Source organism: Furipterus horrens, unplaced genomic scaffold, assembly GCF_987537825.1.
Source record: "Furipterus horrens unplaced genomic scaffold, mFurHor1.1.pri manual_scaffold_4, whole genome shotgun sequence".
Classification (NCBI taxonomy): domain Eukaryota; kingdom Metazoa; phylum Chordata; class Mammalia; order Chiroptera; family Furipteridae; genus Furipterus; species Furipterus horrens.
The window spans coordinates 85614214-85640263 of record NW_028327174.1 but is presented as its reverse complement, the minus strand read 5'-3'; the positions used below and the strand labels follow the sequence as shown (position 1 = coordinate 85640263).

At 38.7% G+C, this 26050-nt stretch overlaps 1 protein-coding gene across 1 annotated transcript in view; it reads right to left on the bottom strand.

The window, feature by feature from the left end:
* Positions 1-26050, bottom strand: part of CRYL1 (crystallin lambda 1) — a 130108-nt gene that overhangs the window by 76549 nt on the left and 27509 nt on the right. The window contains exon 3 of the mRNA XM_090273703.1: positions 16081-16207. Coding sequence (XP_090129829.1) covers positions 16081-16207 — 127 coding nt within the window. The remainder of the gene's footprint in view (positions 1-16080; positions 16208-26050) is intronic.

Sequence of the window (26050 nt, the reverse complement as noted above, 5' to 3'; positions counted from 1 at the left end):
CTCTCTCTCCCTTCCTCTCTCTCTAAAAGTGATGGAAAACATGTCCTTGGGTAAGGATTTAAAAAAAATAAAATAAAAGCTAAATCTAAATCTATCTTCCCTACATAACAGGGTTTCTCCACTCTCGAATATCTTGAGAACATTCAGCATTCCCACTGGGCAGCCCAGGTCTCTGATGTCACAGAAGGAACAAATAAGAAGAGAAACAGCTTCAGAAGAAATATTAGGACCCCTTCTGACCTTGGAAAACTCGACCATTTCTACCACACCCAGGCTCAGCCCTGGCACCAAGTTGAGCTGAGTCTGGAGCACCACCCTGTTCCAAGTGAGCAGCAGTGTCCCCCACAGCACACGTGCACCACTGTAAGCTATGACAGAGCCAAGGCCAGGGACAGCCAGGATCACACAGGCTGGGCTGGGATGCACCGGCCTCCAGGGTGCTCAGCACAAGAACAGTAACACCTTCAGGCCTCTGGGGATTTTCTGTTTCTCCAGTTGGTTTCTGACACCAGAAACCAATTCATTGTTCTTATAACAATAGAAAATAAGAGGACAGCTACATTCAACCCCAAATTTCATTTCTTCCAGAGTCTCAAGACAACAAACATGAAACCATTACCTTCTGGGAAGTCAACAAGATCTAAAGCCTTTTTTTTGTTTTGTTTTGTTTTTTTAATTGTTTTTCTATTACAGTTGCCCTAAAGCCATTTTTTAAAAAATAAGAATGCATAGCTTCTAGCCCAACTCTCACTTTAAGGAAAATATCCTAAACAAAATTGCAATACAGAAGCTGAAAGAAAGCCTATTTAGAAAGTATCAGAGGTAGTAGAAATGGGCTTTAACCCTGTGAAGGTTGCGGTAAAAAAAAATTACAGTATAGGTTGTGTGTATCCAAGAGATACATTCATTACTAGTATGTGCTAAAATGTGAAAAAATAAATAAAAATACTGAACATTTGCTTTTTTTATATTTATATAATAAAATACATTATTATTTATTTATTTTCAGTTATAATCTAGAAATTATTAAACAAAGAAATATAAAAACAAAGAATAAAAATGTTTCTTTTCAAATAAAGGAAACATGGATATTTTAAAATACAACCAAAAAAATGTCTTTAACATTAATTAACCAGAATCTCCAATAGTTGGCTTTGCAAAATGTTTGTAGCAAACAACACTGTTATGTTCAAGGCATAAATACTTTTCACAACACTTGCAAAAATATTTTGATAAGCAATACATTTTGGATGCATAGCACCTAACACATCCTTTTCTTTTTCTGCTTGTCAAGGGAGCCATATATTTTTCCAGGCATTTTCAACAATAAATGAAAAAAATAAAAAAACACAACACTAACTTTGGAGTTCATGGTATCTCTCAGATACAATTTACTATTGAATATCACACATATGTTATAACCAAGCCGACAGTTTAAACATTATTGCTTAACAATAATAGTCTCATACAAATGTGTCATGTACAGCTAGTCATGACCTTGAACTTATGCACGTCTCTCAGATAAGCTGCAGAGCTAAGAAACAAGTTACAGTCATTAAAACTATTAAATGACTTCCCTAACTTGGGGAAGGAAATAGACTTTCAGGTCCAGGAAGCACAGAGTTTTCCAAAAAAACTGGACCCAGGGAGCACCACACCAAGACACATTATAATCAAAATGTCAAAAATTAAGGATAAAGAGAGAATCTTAAAAACAGCAAGACAGAAGACGAGAATTACGTACAAAGGGGTCCCAATAAGACTATCAACTGATTTCTCAAAAGAAATTCTGCAGGCAAGAAGGGACTGGCAAGAAAGACTCAAAGTAATGAAAAGCAAAAACCTACTACCATAATTACTCTATCCAGCGAAGCTTCATTCAGAATAGAAGGGCAGAGAAAGTGCTTCCAGGACAAAGTAAACCTGAGAAGTTCATCAGATCCAAACCACTGTTATATGAAATGTTAAAGGGACTTGTTTAGGAGAAAGAGGATCAAAACTATGAACATTAAAATGAAAACTGTATCACAACAACCAACAACAGAAGCTAGGGAATTGAAACAAAAGCAAACTAAGTAGGCAACAAGAGTGGGAAAAGAATTATAGGTATGGGGAACATTTTGGAGGGAGGTCAGCGAAGAAAGGGAAGGGAAGAAAGGGAGGGAGATGGTAGAGGAATTAAGAAGCATAGTAGGAGGGAATGGAGTAGACAGAAAGATGTTGAGAAGAACTATATGCACAACCAATGGGCATGGACTAAGTGGGGGGATATCTGGAGGGAGGAGGGTTACTGGGTGGAGGGGAACAAAGGGAAAAGAAATTGAGACAACTGTAATAGCATAATCAATAAAGCATATTTTTAAAAAATGACAACAAACTCACAAATATCAACAACTGAATCTAAAAAACAAAAACAAACTAAGCAAACAACCAGAATTGGAACAGAATCATAGGTATGGGGATCATTTGGAGGGTTATGAACTGGGAGGGGTAAGGGAGAGAAAGGGGGAAATGGTGCAGGGATTAAGAAGCATAATTGGTTGGTACAAAATAGACAGGGGGATGTTAAAAGTAGCATAGGAAATGGAGAAGCCAAAGAACTTACATGCACGACCCATGAACATGAAATAAGGGGGGTGGGGTTGCTGGAGGGAAGAGGGATACTGCACGGAAATGGGCAAAAGGGAAAAATTGGGACTACTTTAACAGCATGATCAATAAAATATACTTAATTAGATATCTGGTACAAGCACAGAAGCATGGATACATGCTCCTAAATTCTACAAAAAACAGCGGTTAGCCCTCGACTATAGCTACTGAAAACTGCTCCACTGAAGTGCACACAACACTGGGAGTTTTAAGGTAGTGACCATGTATTTCCCACATTTTCTTACACTTTCAGCCATAATAGCAGCTTTAAAGTTCTCACTAGTTATCTCAGAGCACACAAGTCCCACACTGGTCTTGACAGCAAGTGGCCTCACAGGGTAACCTGCACTGCCCCTCCCAGATTGCTCAGGATACATGATGCAATCTTTCCTCTAATTTCTGAGATTATGAAGACAGGGTCATATTCCCCAAATGAAAAATTAAGAAAGCTAAAAACATGAGATGTTTTGTGTTGCAATCAAAACATTTACCAAAAGCTAGATAGCCCCGTCCATATTTGACAATATGCAAAATTCCTACATGGAATTCCATCCATGTAAATGACTATTAGTATAATTTTCTGCCCCCCAGCCAAACCAACTTTCAAGGGTCAGCTTAGAAAGGTGTAAGGAAAGAATGAGGAAGAAACTTGGGAAGAAAAAAGTACTCCTGGTCCCCTTGCCTAGACCACAAGGAGCTGCTGCTCAGTGGTGCCCAGAGAAACACAGAAACTCTCTTCTCCCCTCCTAAGTCCCTCACAGCCAACACCCAGCCCCCAAAGATTTTCTGGAGAAATCCTTTCCCCTTCACCCAGCAGGTTCCTGCCTAGGCTTTCTCTGACCTCCTTTACTCTCAGTAAAGGGAAGGGGTGGCTGGGCAACCTTGATTATTGGTTTTTTTTTACTCAGCTCCTGACATATCAGGGGTAAGGCCACTTTGCCTCTGGGCCAAGTCAGCTCAGAACTCCTATTCTGTCTTTTCCAGCTTCTCACAGCCTGGACCCTTGTGCAGTGAGACATATTCAGCCTCCTCCTTCAGCCCAAAGCTCACCATCCCTTCTTCCAGGCCTACAATAAAGGCAGCTAATTCCTCTCATTGCACCTACTTCTAAGATAGCAAAGTGGAAAGTTCTGTCTAGCTGACAGGATGGCCTGTGCTGAGCTAAGAGAATGGGGAAGGGCAGAGACCCAGATGAATGGCCCAAGGTGCCAGGACAGGGCTCTCCCCATATGCCAGGCCGCATGCATGATCTCCTGTCCCTCCTTCCCCTGGAAGGGTTGTAAAGCATGAAGGTTACAAACCTGAATCAAGTGCTATCTCCTACCACTTACTACCTGTGGAGTCTCGACTAAGGTCATTAACATCTCATCTGTAAACACATCATCCACTCAGTCATCAGCAAATGTTAATACCAAGTTATGCCATGTGCCAGGCACTGTTTAGGTGCTGGGGATACAGCAGTGAACAAAACAACCAAAAATACCAGGGAGGTAGGGAAGTTACAATGATAGGGGAGCAGGGAGGGGGACAAGGTAAGAATAAATAATAGATACTAGTAGCCACCTCTCAGGGTCATTTTGGATATGAACATGACCATTACAGATAAAGCTCATGGCACAGGATCTAGTAAATGGGAAGATACTAGCACACAGCACTTACCATTAGCATTGGATCATTAGCCAAGAGGAATAAGAGCTGTGCTGGCCTTGGGGGTTCTAGGGCTTGCTCAGACAATGAATAGAGAGTCAGGGAAAAAACCCAGGACCATTGGAGGGGAAAAGTTCCACCCACCACCTATCAACTTACATGGTACAACATTTAAACTTGTAAACAAAGCAAGAAAATGTAAAAAGCCCCAGACAAGTCCATGTAAGGTATGAATAAAGAGCAGGAAGAGACCCTGTTAAGGCAAAGTGTGTGTAAACTTTCTGAAAAAGTGTGAAAGGTGTAAGGCAAACAGGCATTGTCCTGGAAAGCCACACCACCTCATCCTGGTGGAGTCCATTGTCCCACGTACACAGTCTGCAAATGCTAAAGCAGGCAAGCAGAGGGCAAGCACATCGTCCCTTCCACCTGCACTTAAAACATATATCATCAGTCAGAGGGAATAGGCAGCAGCTGCCTCCTCAGCCAAAACAAGGAAAACAGCCACTCAAGGGTCCAAGATGCATTCCTTCATACAATGGGCAATGAGATGCTGGCTTATGACCAGGGCTTCTGAGTGGCAGGAAGCTCTCCTCAGGCAACGGGGACCGACACAGCACAACCCAGCTCCTAAAAGGTGAAAGTCACCAGCTTGAAAGAAACCTTTTGATTTTTCCACCCATTTGTTCAAACAGATATACTGGGCAACAAGTCTCTGAATACTGACTTTCAAATGAAAATAAACATAACCACAGATATTCAGAGTCAGCAAATATGAATACCACGGTGTCTGTGTCACTGGGCAAGCAGTAGGAGGGCCAAGAGCTTCAGGACAAACAGTCGTGGGATGCTTTCTACAGCACTCACTCCCAAATGTTGGGGGTTCCTGAATTTTTACCCACATGGAGTTCTTCCCCAGGTGTTCCTTATTTTTATTAATATTAAGTTTCCTGAGAGAGTCCCTCATATGCCTTCTGATATACCTCTTACAAAAGGAGGCCTCTATGATGTCTTCTGCATTGTACATGATAAATAATGACCACCCACCACCAAAGCAAAAAGTAAAAACAGTTTGGAGAAATACTAGAGTCTAGTATTCAATTGCTAAAGTATTTACTATTTTCCAAGCATTAGATATGCATGTCATGGCTACTTTTAAATGGACTAACCAAATTTTTAACTGAATGATAACATCAAAAAATTATTTACTTAGTTGGTAGTTAATATCCCATTTAGTAGATTTTATACAATAAAAATGTTTATATTAGACACCTGCTTATTTTGACTTTTGGGCATTAATTTAAGAGCCTATAACTTCTAAAGCAAAGGGACAATTAATTGTATATCTATGAAGACATATGTTTAGATATAGATAGGACAGACAGATAGGTTTCTATTTCTATCTATATTATATATAATCAGTATTATGTCAATTCTCCAGTTTTTATTATAATATCATCCCATATTTCCAAAGAGTGGCGTAGTGTCCTTTTAAACAGAGATTTGAGCTTCTTTTCATTATTAAGTTTAGGGGAAAGTGGGTCACTCATTCAGTTTAACAGTTATTAGAAACCAAATTAAGAATGTCATTGTTGGGACAATGACATGTTTGTTGTACAAATTTGGTTAATGAGTATTTGTCTTCACTTATCAATTTAATAAACATTTTAAAGATCTATATGCCCAATACTAGCAGACTTAGAATCAAATGGTCTTTGTAAGTTGCCCTTAAAAGGGTAAGGGGGATTTACAATGTCACTTAGCAATACATCACCAAGAGCCAGAAAGGGGCTGATACGTAATTTCAATTTTAATGAACCTGCCCTTAAAAAGGTAATTCAAAATATGGAAGAATGATATACAGGAATGATCAACCAAGTTCCATTTATAATAGCACAGTACTGGAAGTAGCCATAAGATCATTGTTTTCTAACTTATATTTGATTTTCATTGAATGCATTCCACTGGCTCAAGAACCTCTGCAGAGAAAGAACATGGAAGATGGATGTGGACAAATGGATTCATTTAGAGCTGTGGAACATGGTGCCTTCTGACATCTACATCTGGTTCTCTTGTTATAAAATGAGGAGAGACATCAAGATGATGGAATAGGAAGCCCCAGAACTTGTTCCCCCAGAGACAAAAACTTAACAATAATATATGATCCGAAAAGCCTTTATGGCAACTCCAGAAACTAGTGGGGAAGTTTCAAGAGCCCCAAGTGAGTAAATAACCCAGGTGAGCACAAAGCCAAGGACAAGTGCCTGAAATGGGTAAGAAAAGCTATTCCATTTCATCTGCATTAGCTCTTCCCCTAAGCCAGTACAGCTCAATCAATGATGAGAAAACGCCAATCTCATGGCTTCTCCCTTGGGAGGGAAAGAGAATAGAATGCACATCCAACATCCCAGCTTTGGGGAGGGCTGCCTGAAAAAACTGGTTACTGTCTTACCTGACTCAGTACTAAAGGGGAAATGGCATACTTTGGACGCCTGGGGCCATGGAGAACAACAGGGAGCTCAGCAGCTTACTGCAGTGCCAGAGAACATGCAGTGCCACACAGAGATACCAGATGAACAAAGATAACAGGTACTGAAAAAGAAACTGGCAGACCTAATTGTGAAATTACAGGCACAAACCCAGGAAGACACATCCCAGAAAAGGATTAAAAGGCCCAACACAGAATCACTGGTCAGGATGATGAGAGAAAGTCTTTTCCTATCTGAAGCCAGTCAATAAGGACTGGGTGAGGAGGCTGGGTTTTTTGAACACATAAATAACAGTAAAAATAATAAAATAACGAGGGACATACAGAAACATGACCCAATTAAAGGAGCAAAATTAATTTCCAGAAACTGGCCCTTAAAGAAATGCAGATCTATGAACTATCTCACAAAGAATTAAAAATAATCATCTTAACTCAAGGTGATGTAAAAGACCACAGACAGACAACTGAACAAAATCAAGGAAAAACATGCATGAACAAAATGAGAATATCAAGAAACAAATTCAGGAGCTGATGAATACAATAACTGAACTAGTGAAAAATTCACTAGAAAAGATTGATAGATTTGACCAAGCAGAAGAAAGAATCAGCAAACTCAAAGACAAGCCACTGAAATTATTAGGTCAGAGGAATAAAAAGCAAAAGGAACCAAGAAAAGAAAGTTAAGGGAATTCTGGAACCTCATTACATAAATCAATATATGTACTGGGGCAGAAAGCTTACGTGAAGAAGTAATGGCCAGCAACTTTATAACTCTGAGGAAGAAAATGTACACTGAAATTCAAGAAGCTTAAAAGACTACACCTAGGATGAACCCAAAGAGGCCTCTATACAGTATAATAAAACTATCAAAAGTCAAAGACAAAGAACGTTGAAAGCAGTAAGAGAAAAGTACTGGTCATGTAAAAAGGACCTTCCATACAACCATGAGCAGATTTCTCATCATATAGGATAAAAAAGGCAGAGGGAAGATATATCCATAGTGCTAAAAGAAAAAAATGCCAACCCATAAACTATATCTGGCAAAACTGTCCTACAAAAAAAAGGAGAAATAAAAAACTTCCCATATAAATAAAAGCTGAGGGACTTTATCACCACTAGACCTGCCTTACAAGAACTGCTAAATGGAGTCTTTCAAGTTGAAGTGCTAGATAGCAATATGAATGCATATAAAAATATATAGCTCTGTCCTGGTTGGGTGGCTCAATTGTTTGGAGCACCAAAAGGTTGCAGGTTTGATTCCCAGTCAAGGCACTTACCTAGGTTGTGGTAGATATGTGCCTTGACTGGGAAACCAAGAAAAACCATTATAACAATCTAAACAGATGCAGAAAAACCATTTGGCAAAATTCAAAATTCAACATCCATTCATGATACCAACTCTCAACAAAGTAAGGATAAAAGGGAAATTCCTCAATCTGATAAAAGATATTAAGTTCTTCCAGTCAAGATTGAGATGTAGACCGACACACTTCGTCTCCTTGCACAACTACAAAAAGAATTACAACTAAATCTCAAAACAAATAACACCCAGAACTGTCAGAAAATCGAACTGTCTGGACGTCCAACAGCCAAGGATTTTAGAAGCCACATTCATCTGGACGAGTGCCTTTTACAGGGAGTAAAAGCAGCTCTACCTAATACACAGAAACAAACACAGGGAAGCTACCAAATTGAGGAGACAAAGACATATGGTCTAAATGAAAGAACACAACAAAACCCCAGAAAATGAACTAAATGAAACAGAGATAGCCAACCTATCAGATGCAGAGTTCAAAACAGTGGTGATAAGGATGCTCAAAGAACTCATTGAGTACAGCAAAAACATAAAGGAATAAATGAAGTTTACATTAACTGAAATAAAAAAAACACTACAAGGAACCAACAGTGAATGGAAGGAAGCTGGGATCCAAATCAACAACTTGGAACATGAGGAAGAAATAAACATTCAACCAGAAGAGAAAGAAGAAACATGAATTCAAAGAAATGAGGGTTGTATAAGACTCAGGGACATCTGCAAACTTGCCAACACCTGAATCATAGGGATGCCAGAAGGAGAAGAGAAAGAGCAAGAAATTGAAAACTTATTTGAAAAAATAATGAAAAAAAAACTTTCCTAATTGGGCAAAGGAAATAGACATACAAGTCCAAGAAGCACAGAGAGTCCCAAACAAGATGGACCCAAAGAGGACCACACCAAGACACATCATAATTAAAATGCCAAAGGTGAAAGATAAAGAAAGAATCTTAAAAGCAGCAGGAGAAAAGAAGAGAGTTACCTACAAAGGAGTATCCATAAGTCTATCGGCTGATTTCTCAAAAGAAACTCTGCAGGCAAGAAGGGACTGGCAAGAATTATTCAAAGTGATGAAAAGCAAGGACCTATAACCTACATTATTCTATCCAATAATATTTAGAATGGAAGGGCAGATAAAGTGCTTTCCAGACCAGGTGAAGCTAAAGGAGTTCATCACCACCAAGCCCTTATTATATGAAATGTTAAAAGGACTTAATTAAGAAAAAGACCAAAACTATGAACATTAAAAAGACAACAAATTCATAACTATAAACAACTGAATCTAAAAGAAAAAAACAAACTAAGCAAACAACTAGAACAGGAACATAATCATAGGTATGGAGATCTTTTGGAGGGTTATCAGCTGGGAGAGAGACAGGGGACAATGGGGGAAAAGGAGTAGGGATTAAAAAGCATAATTGGTAGGTATAAAATAGAGAGAGGGATATTAAGATAGTATAGGAAATGGAGAAGCCAAGGAACTTACTATGCATGACCCATAGACAAGAACTAAGAGGGTGAGGGGATTGCTGGAGGGAAGGAGGGTACTGGGCAGAGGAGGCAAAGGGGGGAAATTGGAACTACTGTTATAATCAATAAAATATAGTTTTAAAAGATATTTTAAAACCTAATATCATAATTAGTGATGAAAGACTGAATGCTTGTCTCCCATAATCAGAAACAAGACACAGATGTCCACTCTTACCATGCCTATTCAATATCCTACTAGAGGGCATAGCCAGGGCACTAAGTTAAGAAAAAGTAGTAAAATTCATTAGAAAGGAAAAAACAAAACTATATTCATAAATATAACTGTCCACACAGAAAATCCTGAAGAATTTACAAAAGAGCTAATAGAACTAATAGATAAATTTAGCAAGGTCACAGGATACAAGATCGATATACAAAAATTATATTACTACATCCTAGTAATGAATAATTGGAAGTTGAAAAATTTGCAAGTACTATGTACAAAAGCACCAAAATCGTGAAATATTTATGTGTACATCTAACAAAACATGTAAAAGACCTATATGCTGAAAACTACAAAACACACAAGAGAGATTTTTTTAAAAGACTAAGTAAGTGGAGAGATGCACTGTGTTCGTGAACTGGAAAACTCAGTTTTGTCAAGATGTCAATTCTCCTCCAAGTTGATCTATCTACAGAATCCTGTAATCTCAGCAGGAAATTTTTTTTTAGAATTTGACATGCTAATTCTAAAATGTAAAGTAACTAAGACTAGCCAAAAGAACTTGAAAAAGAACAAATTTGGAGAATTCACACTGACAAATGTCACAGACCCATAAGTCAATGGGATAGAAGAGAGTTCAGAAACACTCCCTTACATATATAGTCAATTGTTTTATTTTTTACCAAAGTTTAAAGGCAATTCAATGGAGAAATGATAGTCTTTTCCAAAAAATGACATAAAAACAATTGAATGAGCTTTTATCCTGTATTAAAGGCAACACAAAACGGATCATAAACATACATGCAAATATAATAAGTAAGCCCCTAGAAGAAAATATAGAAGAAAAATCTCTGTGACCTTGATTTAGATAAAGATCCCTAAGATAAAACAGGAAAAGCATAATCCATTCAAAAAATCTAGAATTAGAGTCCATCAAAATTTAAAATTGCTGCTTTTCAAAAGTTACTATCAAGAAAAAAAATATTGGGAGAAAATGTTTCCAAAATACGTATCTGATAAAGGATTTTTGTCTAGAAAATTCTATAATAAGAAACAAAATCACCTAATTTTGTAAAAATAAGCAAAAGGTTTGAACAGAAACTACACCAAAGAAGGTTATATGAACATCAAATAAGCATAGAAAATATACTCAATGTCATTAGTCATTAGTAAAGTGCAAACAAAAACCACAATAAGATGCCACTAAATGCATATGAGAATGAGGAAAGATCCCACCCTAATAATACCAAGTTGCACAGCAACTGACATTCTCATACATTGCAAATGAGAATGAAAATGATAAAGCCACTCTGGAAAACTGTGCTCTAGTTTCTTACAAAGATAAACATATACTTACCATATGCCTAGCAATTCTACTCCTAGGTATTATCCAAAAGAAAAAAACAAACATTCATTTAAAAAATGTATACACAAATGTTTACACCAGCTTTATTCATAATTGCTAAAAACTGGGAACAACCCAAATATTCTTCAACTAGTGAATGGATAGACAAACTGTGCAATACTACTCATCAATAAAAAGAAATAAACTACTGGTAACCACAACAATATATATGAACCTAAAATTCATTTGAAAGAATCCAAACTCAAAGACTGCATATAGTATGATTCCATTTTATATAACATTATTAAAAAGGAAAAAACACAGACTGGGGACAGCCAGGGTCTGGGGAAGCAGGAAAGGTCATTAACTGCAAAGGGGACTGAGGGCACAAGGGGGATGCCGGAGGAGGTGCTGTAAAGCTTGAAAGTGATGGTGGTTCCAGGATTGTACGTGTTTGTAGAACTGAACACTACAACTGGTGAATTTTACTGTATGTAAGTTATAACTCAGCAAATCTGATTTTATAATTTGTTTACAAAACACATGGAACAAAAAACGAAATTCAAGTTTCAATGTACACATCTATATATTCTCAGGGCTGACATTTGCTACTTGAACACCTCTCACCTCCACCCGCAACCCCATCCTACCAAAAAAGGATTACTCTGAGCCTCAGTGAACCAAACAAAAGTCTACCGAACTCCCATCCTTTAAACATGTGTGTACATTTTTATGTGGTGTTGGTATTTATGAACACAGCTTCCTATAATTACTGACAAAGTCCGAGAGTCCTTATCAAAATGACTAAATTTTTCTAAGTTTTAAAGGTAAAGTACAGATGTAAATTCTGATCATCTGCATGTGGAATATAATTTTTACTTCTACAGTTCAGCTGTTGTCCTGACTTTGTGTAAGGAAATGCCACTTAAACTTCATAATCCTATAAAACTTTCCCAGGGCTCCCACCAGCTACCACAGTCTCAAGTCTTAAATTCCAAAGATTAGATAAAGCCTCTGTACCAAAGCTAATGAGCCTTAATGCTCTTTTAAGAGTCAATGCTTTAGACAGGCTTTTTAGAATAAACTTATTTTTCCAGACCAGTCACTTTTCTTGCCAGGCAAGATTTGATCTCAAAATTGCACTAAGTTCTAGCAATTCAGGTTTCATTCTTGCACACTCCCACATTTCAGCAGAGTATTAGGAAACTCTAACCCATGCTTCTGCCCACTGGGGTTTGGGTAGAAGACAAATTCATCGTGGAGACCGACACTCACATTTCTGGGACTTTCACCCTTGGGGATGCAGCAGCATCTACAATTGGACTGTTTGTCATTGAAAAGCAATGGCAGCAATGTGGTTTTGTTCGCTTGTTAACTACCAAGATCTGCCTTCTGCTTTTGAACAACTTCCTAAAGTAATGATAATTTATTTTCGTAAGAAAACTTCCTCCAAATAGCCTAGCTTAATTTTTCTACAATGAGAATTTTTCTTTTTATAAATCATAAAAATGAGTTCTAAGAGTTGATAAGAGGGTACAACTATCAAGAAGTTTCTGGGCACCTGACAGGTGACCGTGATCTTCTGGTCCTTCAGCTTCGATGGCATTCTTAGGTTGAATATCACATGATAAACATAACAATTGTTTTCAGTACAAAAATTATACTTCTACTGAGAGAGTCCTGGGCAAATCATGCTGTAAGAAATATTCTAAATTTTAAATAAAAACCTTGATACAGAATTCTACTTAAAACAGTATAATGTCATGTCAGAGAAAGAGAGAAAACAAACAGGAGAAATGGAAAGAAGTACAAACACACAAAAATATTCAAATATATTTTGGAATAATGGACCTAAGCAGTGTTTTCCTAAACTTTATTTTTCTTAAAATAAATAAATAAATATATAAATAATTATATATATATAGCTTAGGTACATTTTATTGGTTTTCTTTCTTTAAAATACATTTTTAACATTCCTGAATTATTATAAACCTAGTATAATTTAAATGGCCCTGGCTGGTTTAGCTCAGTGGATTGAGCGTCGGCCTGCGAGCTAAGTGTCGCTGGTTCGATCTTCCAGTCAGGGTACATCAGAGAAGGAAAACTCTGACTCCAAAAAACCTCCGCTGCCTTGCGGCATACCTCTTCAGGGGAAAGGCTAAGGGAGTAAACCCCGACAGAAAATCCGGAGCCGGAGTCCCTAAGGCGGTTTGACGTTGTAGTCAACACCGGCAACTCCTGCGGCGCACCTGAAGCCAAGCTGTATTGACTCCGTCTTTCCCTTGGACCCTTCAGCTGCGAAGAGAGGGGGGGTCTGCTGCATGGGCAACAGCAGACCCTCCATATCACCCTGCCCAGGCTCTGTAGCTTCAGCGTCATCGCAAGATGTCGATTCAACACGGGAGGAGACAGATACCGTGTCACTCCCGAGTCGGACTGCACAACCATTCTCGGCGGTGCAGATAGACTCTTAAGAAGCTACACCATCGTCTCTCGAGACGGACGGCTGCCGACGACGACGAGTATAATTTAAAAAACACGTGGTATAAGATTAGGCAAGCTTTGATTTGGAGGGCGGGGGTTAATATGCTTGTCTGTTTGGTAAACAGTGTAAAATTAGTATGCATTAGTTGCAAAATTTGGAAAATCAAAATTGCTTCATGTCATATATAAGGAAATGCGTAAACATGCCCAAGAAAATCAGTCAAGGCAACAAAAATGAAATCTCGATTTTTTTTCCTTGTCCATTTTTCTTTCACTGTCCTTCTAAACACCTTCCTTGGAGGATTCTAAGCAGGATATAGAATAAAACCCAAACTCCTCATTTCTCTAAGAGGACACCTAAATAATGCTGCTGTATGCCAAGTACTTCATATGTGTTAACTCATTTCCTCTCAGTAGCCCTCCAGGGTGGCACTTAGCATTCCCGAATTGGTTCCACTTAACCTCCAGCTTTCCCCACCTCTCCAACTGCCATCCCACTCTCAGTCTGTGGACCACACTCACAGGTACTCTTCTGAGACACTGTCCCCACTTCTGCCCTCACCAGAATCCCCAAAAACTACTTGTCAAAGACCCAGGTCAGCTCCAACCCACCCTCAATAACCTTTCCCACCCTGCTGGTCCCAATTGTCCCTCCCCATTATACTTTGTGGTAGTAGACGTACAAACCATTTCTTTGTTTCTTTTATAAAAATAAATATATAATTTCTATTTTTAAGAACCATTTGTGAAGAACACAATCTCTCACAGGAATTAAACATCATCTTTGTCTAGTGTCCTCTCCCCACATTGCCTGACTGAGAGTCATGCAGAATAGAAGCTGCTCAACAGGTAACTGTCATGTATGAGTAAATACACCCATTTAATCTATAAAGACAAGACTAGCCCTACAGAGCAGTCTTCAGTACCTACCACACATAGAACAGCATATATTATCCCATATCATTTGTTTATTGCCAAAATTGTCCACAAATGACTACAGTATAAAATAATGTATTTTATAAATTTATTAAGCATTTTCTATGTGCCAAAGTACTGTGCTAACTAAGCACTTTACATGTATTATAAGTTAGAATAGTCTCCAAAAATTATTCCACAAAAGGACTAGCCTTATATTCAAGTTATTTTAAAGTCATATTATAGAGGGGTCTCCATTTTTTAAAAATAATAAGGCTGTTCAGGAAAGAAGCATTAGCCTGAACTTATTCAATCATGCTAGTATAGAAACCATCTGACAGAATCTATTTTTCAAAATGGGACCAGGAAGAAAAGAAATTTAATCTCAGCATATTAATGATTCCTGGGGCGTGACTTCACAATTGCTAGGGCTGCAAAATTTGTAAGTAAGCTTTACAAAGACAATAAAAAAAGTAACAGCAAGCTATTATGTTGTGGAACCACAAACCACAGGCATACCACTAGAGAGAGAAAAAATACCTATAGGTCTGAGAATTCGTAGTTGAAGCTGAAGATAAAACTTCCAGTGCCATCATCATATATAGATTTTTTAAAACTCTGAGCAACAAACATCTCAGAGGAAAGTACAGATGTTCCCTGGAAAACTCTGCTTAGAACAGATTCAGAAAGTCAACACTAATGGGTACAAAAACTGGAACCAGAGTGTTTGTCCTGTTAAGAGTTTGAACAAAAGTGTTTGTATGAAATGTGAAATTAGAAGTATTACCATAATGGGTCACATGTTCATATTTCAGATCACATTATATAGGCAGTTACAATATTTCATTTCCATCGTGTAAATACTACATATCAAATGGACCCCCCAAAAGGATTGTTTTAATCTTCCTATTAGAAAAACGGAGCCTTGCCTTATATTAGGGTCCCCTTACGCATGAGCACAGATGATTCCTTCACAATCACTCAGTGCATAGGGTATGATGCCCACTTATTTCATAGGTAAGAAAGTAGGGTCAGACATTAAGAAACTTGCCTGACTTAAAGTCTGTATTCTCAACCACCCACCACAAAGGAGAAATTTTAGAGCCACAAAGAGCCTAGATACCCTGTATTTGACCTGAATCTCAGGGCAGCAGCTGACAATAAACCATGTGTGCTCAATCTTTTCAGTTTGTCCCCAGATTCTCAGTTATGCTGTACACCTAAAACCAATACAAAATGATATTGATTGTAAACTGTAATTTTTAAAAAGAAAATAATCTCTCATTCAACAGGAACGTAAGAATGTTACCTATCCAGAAAATCTATTTTTGTTCAAAATCCTAACACCTCTGGAAGATAATGTCATCCCAGTAGTTTAAAGAGAACCCATAAAGGACAATGTTTGCTATCATATAAATCATAATTCTGACTTTCAGAGTACAAATGGTTCACACTTTTAACTGTCTTTTATCTTCCCCTGTTCTCCGAAGGAGGTATAAAGACTTTCTCTTCCAGCCCTAACCAGCCGAGCACAGGTCCTTACTCACCTGAATGTGCATGGCGCCCTCTACTGCTTCTTGAATATTCAGGCTACCAGTGATGAGTGACAATTGTTGTTCTGCACTCAGAGAGCTTTTCAGAGAACCAGACTGCTCCAGCAACTTCATCTCTTTTCTATAAAGAAGGAAAGCATGATCACTGTGAGTTTTCAAAAAATAATTTTAAACAAAACAAAAAAAAGGTCAACATCCTCATCAGTAGGAAAATACCAATAAAAACAACAAGGATAGGCCACTTTAAACCCATTAAGATGACTACTATCAAAAGAACAGAAAATAAACCAGGTATTAGCGAGGATGTGGAGAAACTGGAATCCTGTGCACTGTTGGCAGGAATGTAAAACTTGTAGCAAACACTTTGGGGGTTACCCAAAAAGGAAAGAAATCCACCCTGGCCAGGCAGCTCAGTTGGTTTGTCATTCCATACACCAAGGCTGCAAGTTTGATCCCCAGTCAGGGCACATACAAGAATCAACCAATAAATACAAAAATAAATTGAAAAACAAATTGATGTCTGTCTGTCTCTCTCTCTCCCCCTCCCCTCTAAAAATCAATAAGTAAACTTTTTTTTTTTTAAGGAAATCCTGTCACATACCACAACAAGGATGAACCTTGAGGACGTTATGTAAATGAAATAAGCCAGTCACAAAAGGACAGATTGTGTATGATTCCACCTATATGAGGTCCCCAGAATAGTCATATTCATAGAGAAACAAAGTAGAAGGCTGGCTGCCAGGACTGTGTAATGGGTCGAGTTTTAGTTTTGCAAGGCAAAAAGTTATGGAAATGGATAGTTGTACAACAATGTGAATATATTTACTATCACTGAACTGTACACTTAAAAGTTCATTATGATAGTAAGTTCTGTGTAGTTTACAATTAAGAATATTTTAAACTTCTTTTCAAAAGAGATAAAACAAGGCTGATGGGAGGTGAAACTGGAAAGCAGGAGTTCTTTATCCTAACCCTCAGTCAGTCCCTGGGGATAAGGGTTGAAGGAAGGTGTGCAGTCACACAGGGCTCATGCTCAGAGGGTCCTGGTGCTGGGTACAATGCTCTGTTGACACCATCTTAAAATTCTTAATAAACATTGAGCCAAAGGTCCTTCATTTGCATTTGCACTCACCTCACAAATTATGTAGTAGTCCTGCTGAAAATTCATGACAGATTATATAAACAAGGCAGAGTACACACACACACACACACACACACACACACACTGTTGCCTAAGGAGCAACATTCACACTTTCCAAAAACTCCTGGGGATTTTTTTGCCAGTGAGTCCAATGATTTTTACATGATTTCATGTCATGGTTTTTAACACATTGCGTACAGGTGGCAAGAATTCTCATCATTTCTAAAAGGCATTTAAGTTCCCTGGTACGCAATGTGTTAACTTGAAGCTGTCAAAGTCCTTCAGCCCAAGAACACATCACCTCATCTCCTAAATTAATACTTGGCCTCTCCTAAGTGTTATTTTTCAGTTGTAACTTCTGAGCCAGTTTATCAAGAAGCTTATTTCAGTTGTTTAGAATATTGTGTGGTTAGTGACAGATTCAAAATTTAAGATTTATAAGTTTGAGGGCATGGGGGGGCTAATATATGGTGCCAGAAGGTGGTTTGACTTTCGGTGGTAGACACACAATGCAATATACAGCTCTTGTATCATAGAAATGTACACCTGAAACATATATGATCCTATTAATCAATGTCACCCAATAAATTTAATTTTTAAAAAACAGATAAGTTTAATAGCTAAAATAAAGAAAGAATTGATTTGAGTCCCAGAAAGTAGATGTTTTATACACCATCAAGGGAAATGCAGCAAAAAGGGTCACAAGAAAAGGTTAACCAACTAAGATAAAAAGGGAAAAAAAGCAAAGGTTTCTAAATCCTAGAGTTTCTGGGATTACACATTAGTAACATCCCTGAACATAGCTGCATTCTTTATTCAAATTAGCACAGTGAGGAGAGCTCCATATGATTTAAAGTTCATTTTCAATTTCACACTTTTGATCAATCTTTCGGAAATTTTTACAATTATACAACCCTATAAATATACTAAAAACATTTTAGTAAATAAGTTGACTGCATGGTATATAAATGATATCTCAGTAAAGCTATTGCATTTGTTTCCCATTGCTTCTGTAACAAATTACCACAAACTTACTGACTTAACATACACTTACCATCTTAGTCTGGAGATCAGAAATCTCAGGTAGATCAATAACAAAGTGTTGGTGGGATTGCATTCCACCAGCTTTGTGTGGCTTCACAGCTCTCTTCCACCTTCACTCCAACCTCTCAACCTCTGTATCTATCTTCAGACCTTCTTCTTTCAGTCTCCTGCCTCACTCTTTCCCCCATACGGACCCGTGTGATCACACTGGGCCACCCAGATAATCTCCCTATTTTGATATTAACTTAATCATATCTGCCATGTAAGGTTACATATTCACAGGTTCCAGGATTAGGACCTGGACATCTTTGGAGAGCCATTAATCTGCCTACCACACCTATTTTTTTTTAAGTGTAGAACAAACAGAATATGGAATGTATACAAATTTCCTGTAAAATTACTGTCTAAAATTATGCTCAGGGGACCTGCCTATTATGGTTGGCTCTATACTTGGCAGATACTACTTCACCATGCTCTTCACCATATCACCCTGCCCAGGCTCTGTAGCTTCAGCTTCACTGGAGAGGATACTCCAGCGTCATCGCAAGATGTCGATTCAACACGGGAGGAGACAGATACCGTGTCACTCCCGAGTCGGACTGCACAACCATTCTCGGCGGTGCAGATAGACTCTTAAGAAGCTACACCATCGTCTCTCGAGACGGACGGCTGCCGATAGTAGTAGTATGCTCTGAATTCCAATGGCTACTGAAAAGTCTGCTGTCAATCTGTAATTCCTTTGTAGGCAGTCTGTCTTTTCTCTCTCTGGCTGCTCTTCAAACTTTTCAAGTGTTTCCTGGTGTTTTATAATTTCACTATTACTCATATAGGGATAGACACCCTTTGTATTTATAATACTTGGGACACTTAGTTCTTTCAAAGTGAGGACCCATGTCTGTTGTTGACATGAACTCTCAATCACTATATCTTCAAAAATTGCCTCTTTCCCTAGTCTCTATAGATCTTTCAGATCTTTAATGAACTACTTCTTCACCTTTTCCATTGCTTGAACTTCCAAATTACTAGCTAAATAGTATCTTCAGATCCAACTTTAGGTCAGGTCACTGTGCCCATAATATCTGGCCTCTCATGTGTTTTGTGATTTTTCAATTGTGAGCTGAACTGTCTGTGGAAATTCTTTGTCTTGGGTTTAAGGTACATTATTCTAGATACAATATGCATTTTGCTTCTAGAAGGCACTTGGAGACACTAATATCCAAGGGACCAATCTGAATTTCTTCGCTTGGAGTATTTAAGACCACATAGGTAGTATGAATTTGGGATGCAAAATTCTAAGAGGGCTGGCTTATGGTTATAAACTCTCAGAGAAACTCTTTCTACCCTCCACCCAGAGTCAGGTCAGAATAGATGAGCCTCCATGTGTGGGTGAATTATTTTCTTCCTACTTCTCCATTTCATCAACAATGTAGCCCTTTCAATACTAACTTCATTTAGGATCTCCAATTTGATCCCCCATCATCTACAGACTAAGGTTTGCTGTTAGAACCAAAGGTCTCGATTAGCAAGATAGGAGAATACTCTTAGAGCAGATGTAGTTTTCACACATCTCTTGAGATTCCTGCTCTCAGATTGGTCTCTGAGAATTTGCTACTTTCTTACCAGTTCAGTTATAAACTATAAACTATATACATCTATTCCTTAGTTTTAAGTATTTCAAGTTGCTTTGCTATATTGCCAGAAACTAAACTCTAGACTGTTTCTTTAAAGTCTAATATTCCTAAATACTTGGTATATTTTATATTTTATGAGATAAGGGAAATTATTTACTGTCTTCATTTTTGAAATGATGATGTCATTCAATGTGACTAAAAGCTCTACTATACAAATAAATTTATAATACAATTATTAAGTGACTTCATTATTGTTCTTCTCATGTACAGGAAAAAAAAATTACTGATGTTAGGGTTATTACTACTAAGGTCTACCCTTTTGTTCCCCAGTTTAGCCCATTTGGGAAAAGATATATAAATAATACCTGAATCCAATAATCTTAGTCTTAAAAACAAGTACAGATAATTCAATGAAATGCATCAAAACACAAAGATTGTTTCTTTTTTCTTCAATCTAGCTTGTTCATTTTGGTGACACATAAATCAAGGCCCACACTGGTTCCAGACTTGCCCACAGACATCAAGCCTTGGGAAGCAGGACAGGATGGAAACTATCTTCAGACTTTTTCTCCTAAACACATTAACAGGAATCGTTTCCTCTTCCTGACTATTCCTATGAAACTACGATGACTCTCTCATTTAAAAAAGAAAATCCTTCCAGCCAAGATGGAGGCATAAGTAGAAACGAGTCACTTCTTCCCACAACCGTAAGAATAACAGCTACCTCAAAACAAAGAAAAAACAGAACTGACAGAAAATCAAACTGTATGGAAGCCCAATAACCAAAGATTTAAAGTGAAAGTATTCAACCAGATGGGTGGGAGGAGTAAAACAGGAGAGCTGGGGTGGAAAAGATGCTATGTGGCAGCAGCAACAGTATCAAGGCAGTGGCTGCAGCCAACAGGCAGAGCGAGTGGTCCCACATTATAAAAGCTGGGAGGGGTACCTGGGGGGTGATCCCAGCCCCAGGCCACAGTGCGCAGTTCACGGTTCCAGCACCGGGAAAATAAAGCCTCATTGCTTCTGGCTGTGAAAACCAGAGGGTGTTGAGGCAGTGGAAGAAACTACCTCTCAGGAGAGTTCCTTTAGAGGCCCCCACAGTCCTAGTACACAAACCCACCCACTCTGAGAACCATCACCAGGTCAACAGCTAGAGGGGTGCCAGTCACATACAGGAAGCAGGTGAAGTTACTGGAAAAGGGCTAGTGCCAAGCAAAGGGCATTGTTCCCTCTCTGACCCTTCCCCAACATACAGCACCACAAGGCAGTGAAATGGGTCACCCCCTACTGACGAATATCTAAGGCTCTGCCCCTTACAACATAACTGGTATCGCAGCTCTACCTAATACACAAAGGCAAACGCAGGAAGGTTGTCAAGTTGAGGTGACAGAGAAGTATGGCCCAAATGAAAGAACAGATCAAAACTCCAGAAAAAGAACTAGGTGAAAAGGAGATAGCCAACCTGTCAGTGGCAGAGTTCAAAACACTGGTAATAAGGATACTCAGAGAAATAATTGAGTACAGCCACAAAATAAAGGAAGAAGTAAAGGTTATACAAAGTGAAATAAAGGAAAATATATGGGGGACCAACAGTGCTGGGAGGAAACCCAGGATTCAAATCAATGATTTGGAACATAAAGAAGAAATAAGCAGTCAACCAGAACATAATGAAGAAACAAGAATTCAAAAAAATGAGGAGAGTTTAAGAAAACTCGGAGACTTCTCCAAAAGTGTCAACATCCGAATCATAGGGGTACCAGAAGGAAAAGAGGAAGAACAAAATATTGAAAACTTATTTGAAAAGTTTCCCTAATTTGGTGAAGAAAATAAGACATACAAATCCAGGAAGCACAGAGTCCCAAACAAGTTGGATCCAAAGAGGACCACACCAAGACACATCATAATTAAAATACCTAAGGTTCAAGATAAAGAGAGAATCTTAAAAGCAGCAAGAGAAAAGAAAAATTACCTACAAAGGAGTTCCCATAAGGTTATCAGCTGATTTCTCAAAAGAAACATTGCAGGCAAGAAGGGACTGGCAAGAAGTACTCAAGGGATGAAAAGCAAGGACTGACAACCTAGATTACTCTATCCAGAAAAACTATCATTAGAATGGAAGGGCAGATGAAATGCTTCCCAGACAAGGTAAAGCTAAAGGTGTTTATCACTACCAAGACATTATTGCATGAACTGTTAAAGGAATTTGTTTAAGAAAAAGAAGATCAAAACTATGAACAGTAAAATTATAACAAATTCACAACTATGAACAATTAAATCTTAAAAAAAAAATCAAACAATTAGAACAGGAACAGAATCACAGATATGGAGGGTTACCAGGAGGGATGGGAAAGGGGGAGAGTGGGGGAAAAGGTGCAGGGATCAAGAAGCATAACTGGTTGGTACAAAATAAACAGGGGAATGCTAATAATAATACAGGAAATGGAGAAGCCAAAGCACTTAAATGCACAACCCATGGAAATGAACTAAGGGGAGCGGGGGATTGCTGCAGGGAAAGGAGGTACCAGGTGGAAGGGGGCAAAGGGGGAAAAACTGGGGCAACTTTAATAGTATAATCAATAAAATATACCTTAAAAAAAAGAAATGCAGAATAAGAAAAAAATAAAACCCTGTCTGGTAGATTTTATTTATAGGACTACTTGGCACAATTTATTGCCTTAAAATGTGAAGATTCAAGGTACTCAACACACTGAAGAGAATGGAAAGAGAGGAACATTGTACACTTCCCCCCCTCACAAATGCTGCTAACACCTGAGTCCCAGCCTGCTGAGCTTAAACTCAAGACTGCAGGGTTCATGTGTTCCCCTCTGGGAGCTCCAGTGAACCCAGAAAACCTGCCACCTCCTTTCAGGATTTCATTACCAACAGGCTGGGTCCCATGTGAGTCAATACTATGACCTCCCTGACTGCACCGAGATGTGAAGCTGAACTGAAGGCAGTTGTGTACAGGTGGACCTGCAGCCTGGCTCCAGAGGGCAGCCCAGTGGGAGCCTGAGCCAATGGCATGTGGCCAACCCATCAGCTCATCCCTCTTGAACAGTTTGAAATAAAGACTGAGAAAATGGACTGGTCAAGGGCAGGACGAACAACAGATGGACAGCCAGTGGCAGTCACCACAATGGTGCACCTTAGAAAGGCACGTCCTGCTACCAAAATAGTCCCCCACCCCCTAGAATTGCTGCAAGTTACCAGAGCTGCTGTCTGACCATCAGAGGCTCAGGTGTCCCCTGAACAATGTCCCATTTCTGTGACAGTGATAGCTTCCTGCATTCCTTACTCCCTCACAGTCTCACAATTGATCCTCATTAACAGATGTAATCTGAGTACTTCACCCTTGACAACCTCAACTGGCCTAGCATCTGCTTTGCTTGGAGAGTCAATGTGCTTAAGGGCTGATGGAAATGACAGCACATCTAAACTGCTCAGTTTTGAACAACATGATTTACATAAATTAGACCTGCAGCAATAACTACATCTAGGAATCGATGGCACTGGTAAAAGTTAACTGTGTTGCCCATAAATATAACCAGAATACAGGTGTTCATATCTCTGTAGAACTGTTTTGTAGCCACCAAACACACACACAAAAATCACTTCAACGCAATTGGAAAACAAGAAAAAAATTTAACACAGTACCTTGTTCCTTTTCTAAGACTATTTTATTTTCAAAACCTATGTTGAGAAATAAAAAGAAAACAGAGAAAGAATAATAACCATTCCCATACTTCTACCATCAAGAATTAACAATAACCAATCCTGACATATTTGCTTCTGGTCATTTGTTAAATTTTATAAAATTAAAGTTTCTTTAGCCTCCAACCTCACAAAACTTTTCTGCTGAACTCAGAGTTTTTAATGCCGAAGTCCAATAACATTATGACTAATCATTTTGCCCCGAGGAGCTCGTGTGCTCAAAGGCACCTTTTTTAAACTTCAGCAGGCCAAAGCAAACTCCTGGACTTTCTTCCAAATGTCCTGAGTTGGTCAATGGGAGTACAAGGGAGCCTCTTGTTCCTTTGACGACCTACTGTTTATAAACATTCCCTGAGACATCCCTATGCAGCAGGGAAGGAGGAGGCCATCTGGGGACAGAAAGCCAGCACTGCAACAGCCACAACCAATGGCCTTGCACAAATTAGACTCAAATGAAGAATCTACCAGAGATTTGGCCTCAAAGCCACATTCCCCCTGGGCACAACACAGGCAGACGGGACAGATGTGGTGCACATTAATCCACAGGATGGCTGCACACCAGAACCTGCTATGCAGTATCCTGAGGGGAACCCAGATTAAAGGCAGGGGTGAGCTTTCAGGCACCCTCAAAACCCCTCTTGTTCCCTTCAGGTTCCACAAAGCAACATGCCACAGTCAAACCCAGCCATTTGGTAATGTTTTATCACAGGTAGACTGGTCCCAATGTTTTTTATGGAGTATTTTGGAAGACCTTCTGCCTCAAGCTTAGTAGAAGACACATAAAAACCTAGAAAAATGATATGACTCCCAACCAGCTTTGTAGCAGCCTCATGTATGCCACAGTGTTCATCCCTACACTATTAATAGTAAAGAACCTTCTAGTTCAAAGTGCATCAGTAAGTGGCTGTCGCACACCAGTGCTACCTCTAGAGGTCAGTCTAGCACTAGGACTCAAAATAGTACTGGCATCCTTCAGTGAAGTTCAATTTTTACTTAAAATGGGAGAAACAGAAAAGTTAATGATCAGTTTCAGGTAGGATATGGGTACTTTTTTATATTTCTATTTTTGAAATTTTATGGAAAAGGAGCATTATTCATTAAATTAAAAAAACAAAGGAAATGGAGAAAGTGGAACCCTTGTGCCCTATTGGTGGATTGTAAAATGATGCAGCTGCTGTGGAAAATGGTATGGTACTTCCTCGAAAAATTAGAAATGGAGTTACCATATCACCCAGCAATCCCACTTTTGGGTATATATCTAAAAAAAATGACGCCCTGGCTGGTGTGGCTCAGAGGATTGAGCGCCAGCCTGTGAACCAAAAGGCTGTTGGTTTGATTCCCAGTCAGGGCACATGTCTAGATTGTGGGCCAGGCCCCTAGTTGGGGGCATGCAAGAGCCAACCAATCGATGGTCCTCTCTCTCCCTTCCCCTCTCTCTAAAAATAGATAAATAAAACCTTTAAAAATATAAAAATTTAAAAACAAAATAAAAAGCAGGGGTTTGAAGAGATATTTGTATACAGTAGTCCCTCTCTATATCATGGTTCACTTATTGCGGCCTCACTGTATCGCGGGATTTTTAAAAATATTATATTTATTTATCACGGATTTTTTGCTATATAGCAGGATTTCGCAGTACTGTATACGTATGTTGTTAAAGTTACATAGGTTAAAGAGTGTAGAATACATTTAAGAACATAAGTAGTGTTTATAAAAGTGTGGAAAAGGTTAATAAGGGAGTGAAAAAGGTTAATAAGGGACTGGGAATGGTTTATAAGTGTCTGGGAAGGGTTTATAAAGCCTTAAAATATATATAAATACTAAAATAAATGTAAGATTCCTACTTCATAGCTTTTCACCTACCGCGGGGGGTGGTATCTAGAACATAATACCCGTGATAAGTGAGGGAATACTGTATTCATAGAAGCATTGTTCACAGTAGCCCAGCAACCTAAATGTCCATCAATTGGTGAATGGATAAACAAAATGTGGCATAAGCATACAACGGAATATTATTCAGCCTTAAAAGGAAATCTGACACATGCTATGGCATGAATGAATCTTAAGGACATCATGATGAGTGAAATAAGCCAGTCACGAAAAGACAAATACTGTGTGATGCCACTTATATGAGGTCCCTAGAGGAGTCAAATTCATAGAGAGAGAGAGTAGAATGGAGGTTGCCATTGGCTGGGGAATGGAAAAGGGGGAGTTGTTTAATGGATATGGAGTTTTAGTTTGGGAAGATGAAAAGTTCTGGAGATGACAGTGGTGATGGTTGCATAATAATATGAATGTACTTAATGCCACCGAACTGTACACTTAAAAATGGCAAGGGAGGTAAATTTTATGTTATGTGGTATTTTTTCACCACCATTAAAAATTTTAGAGACTTCCAGCCAAGATGGAGGCTTAGACGGACACGCTCGGTCTCCCT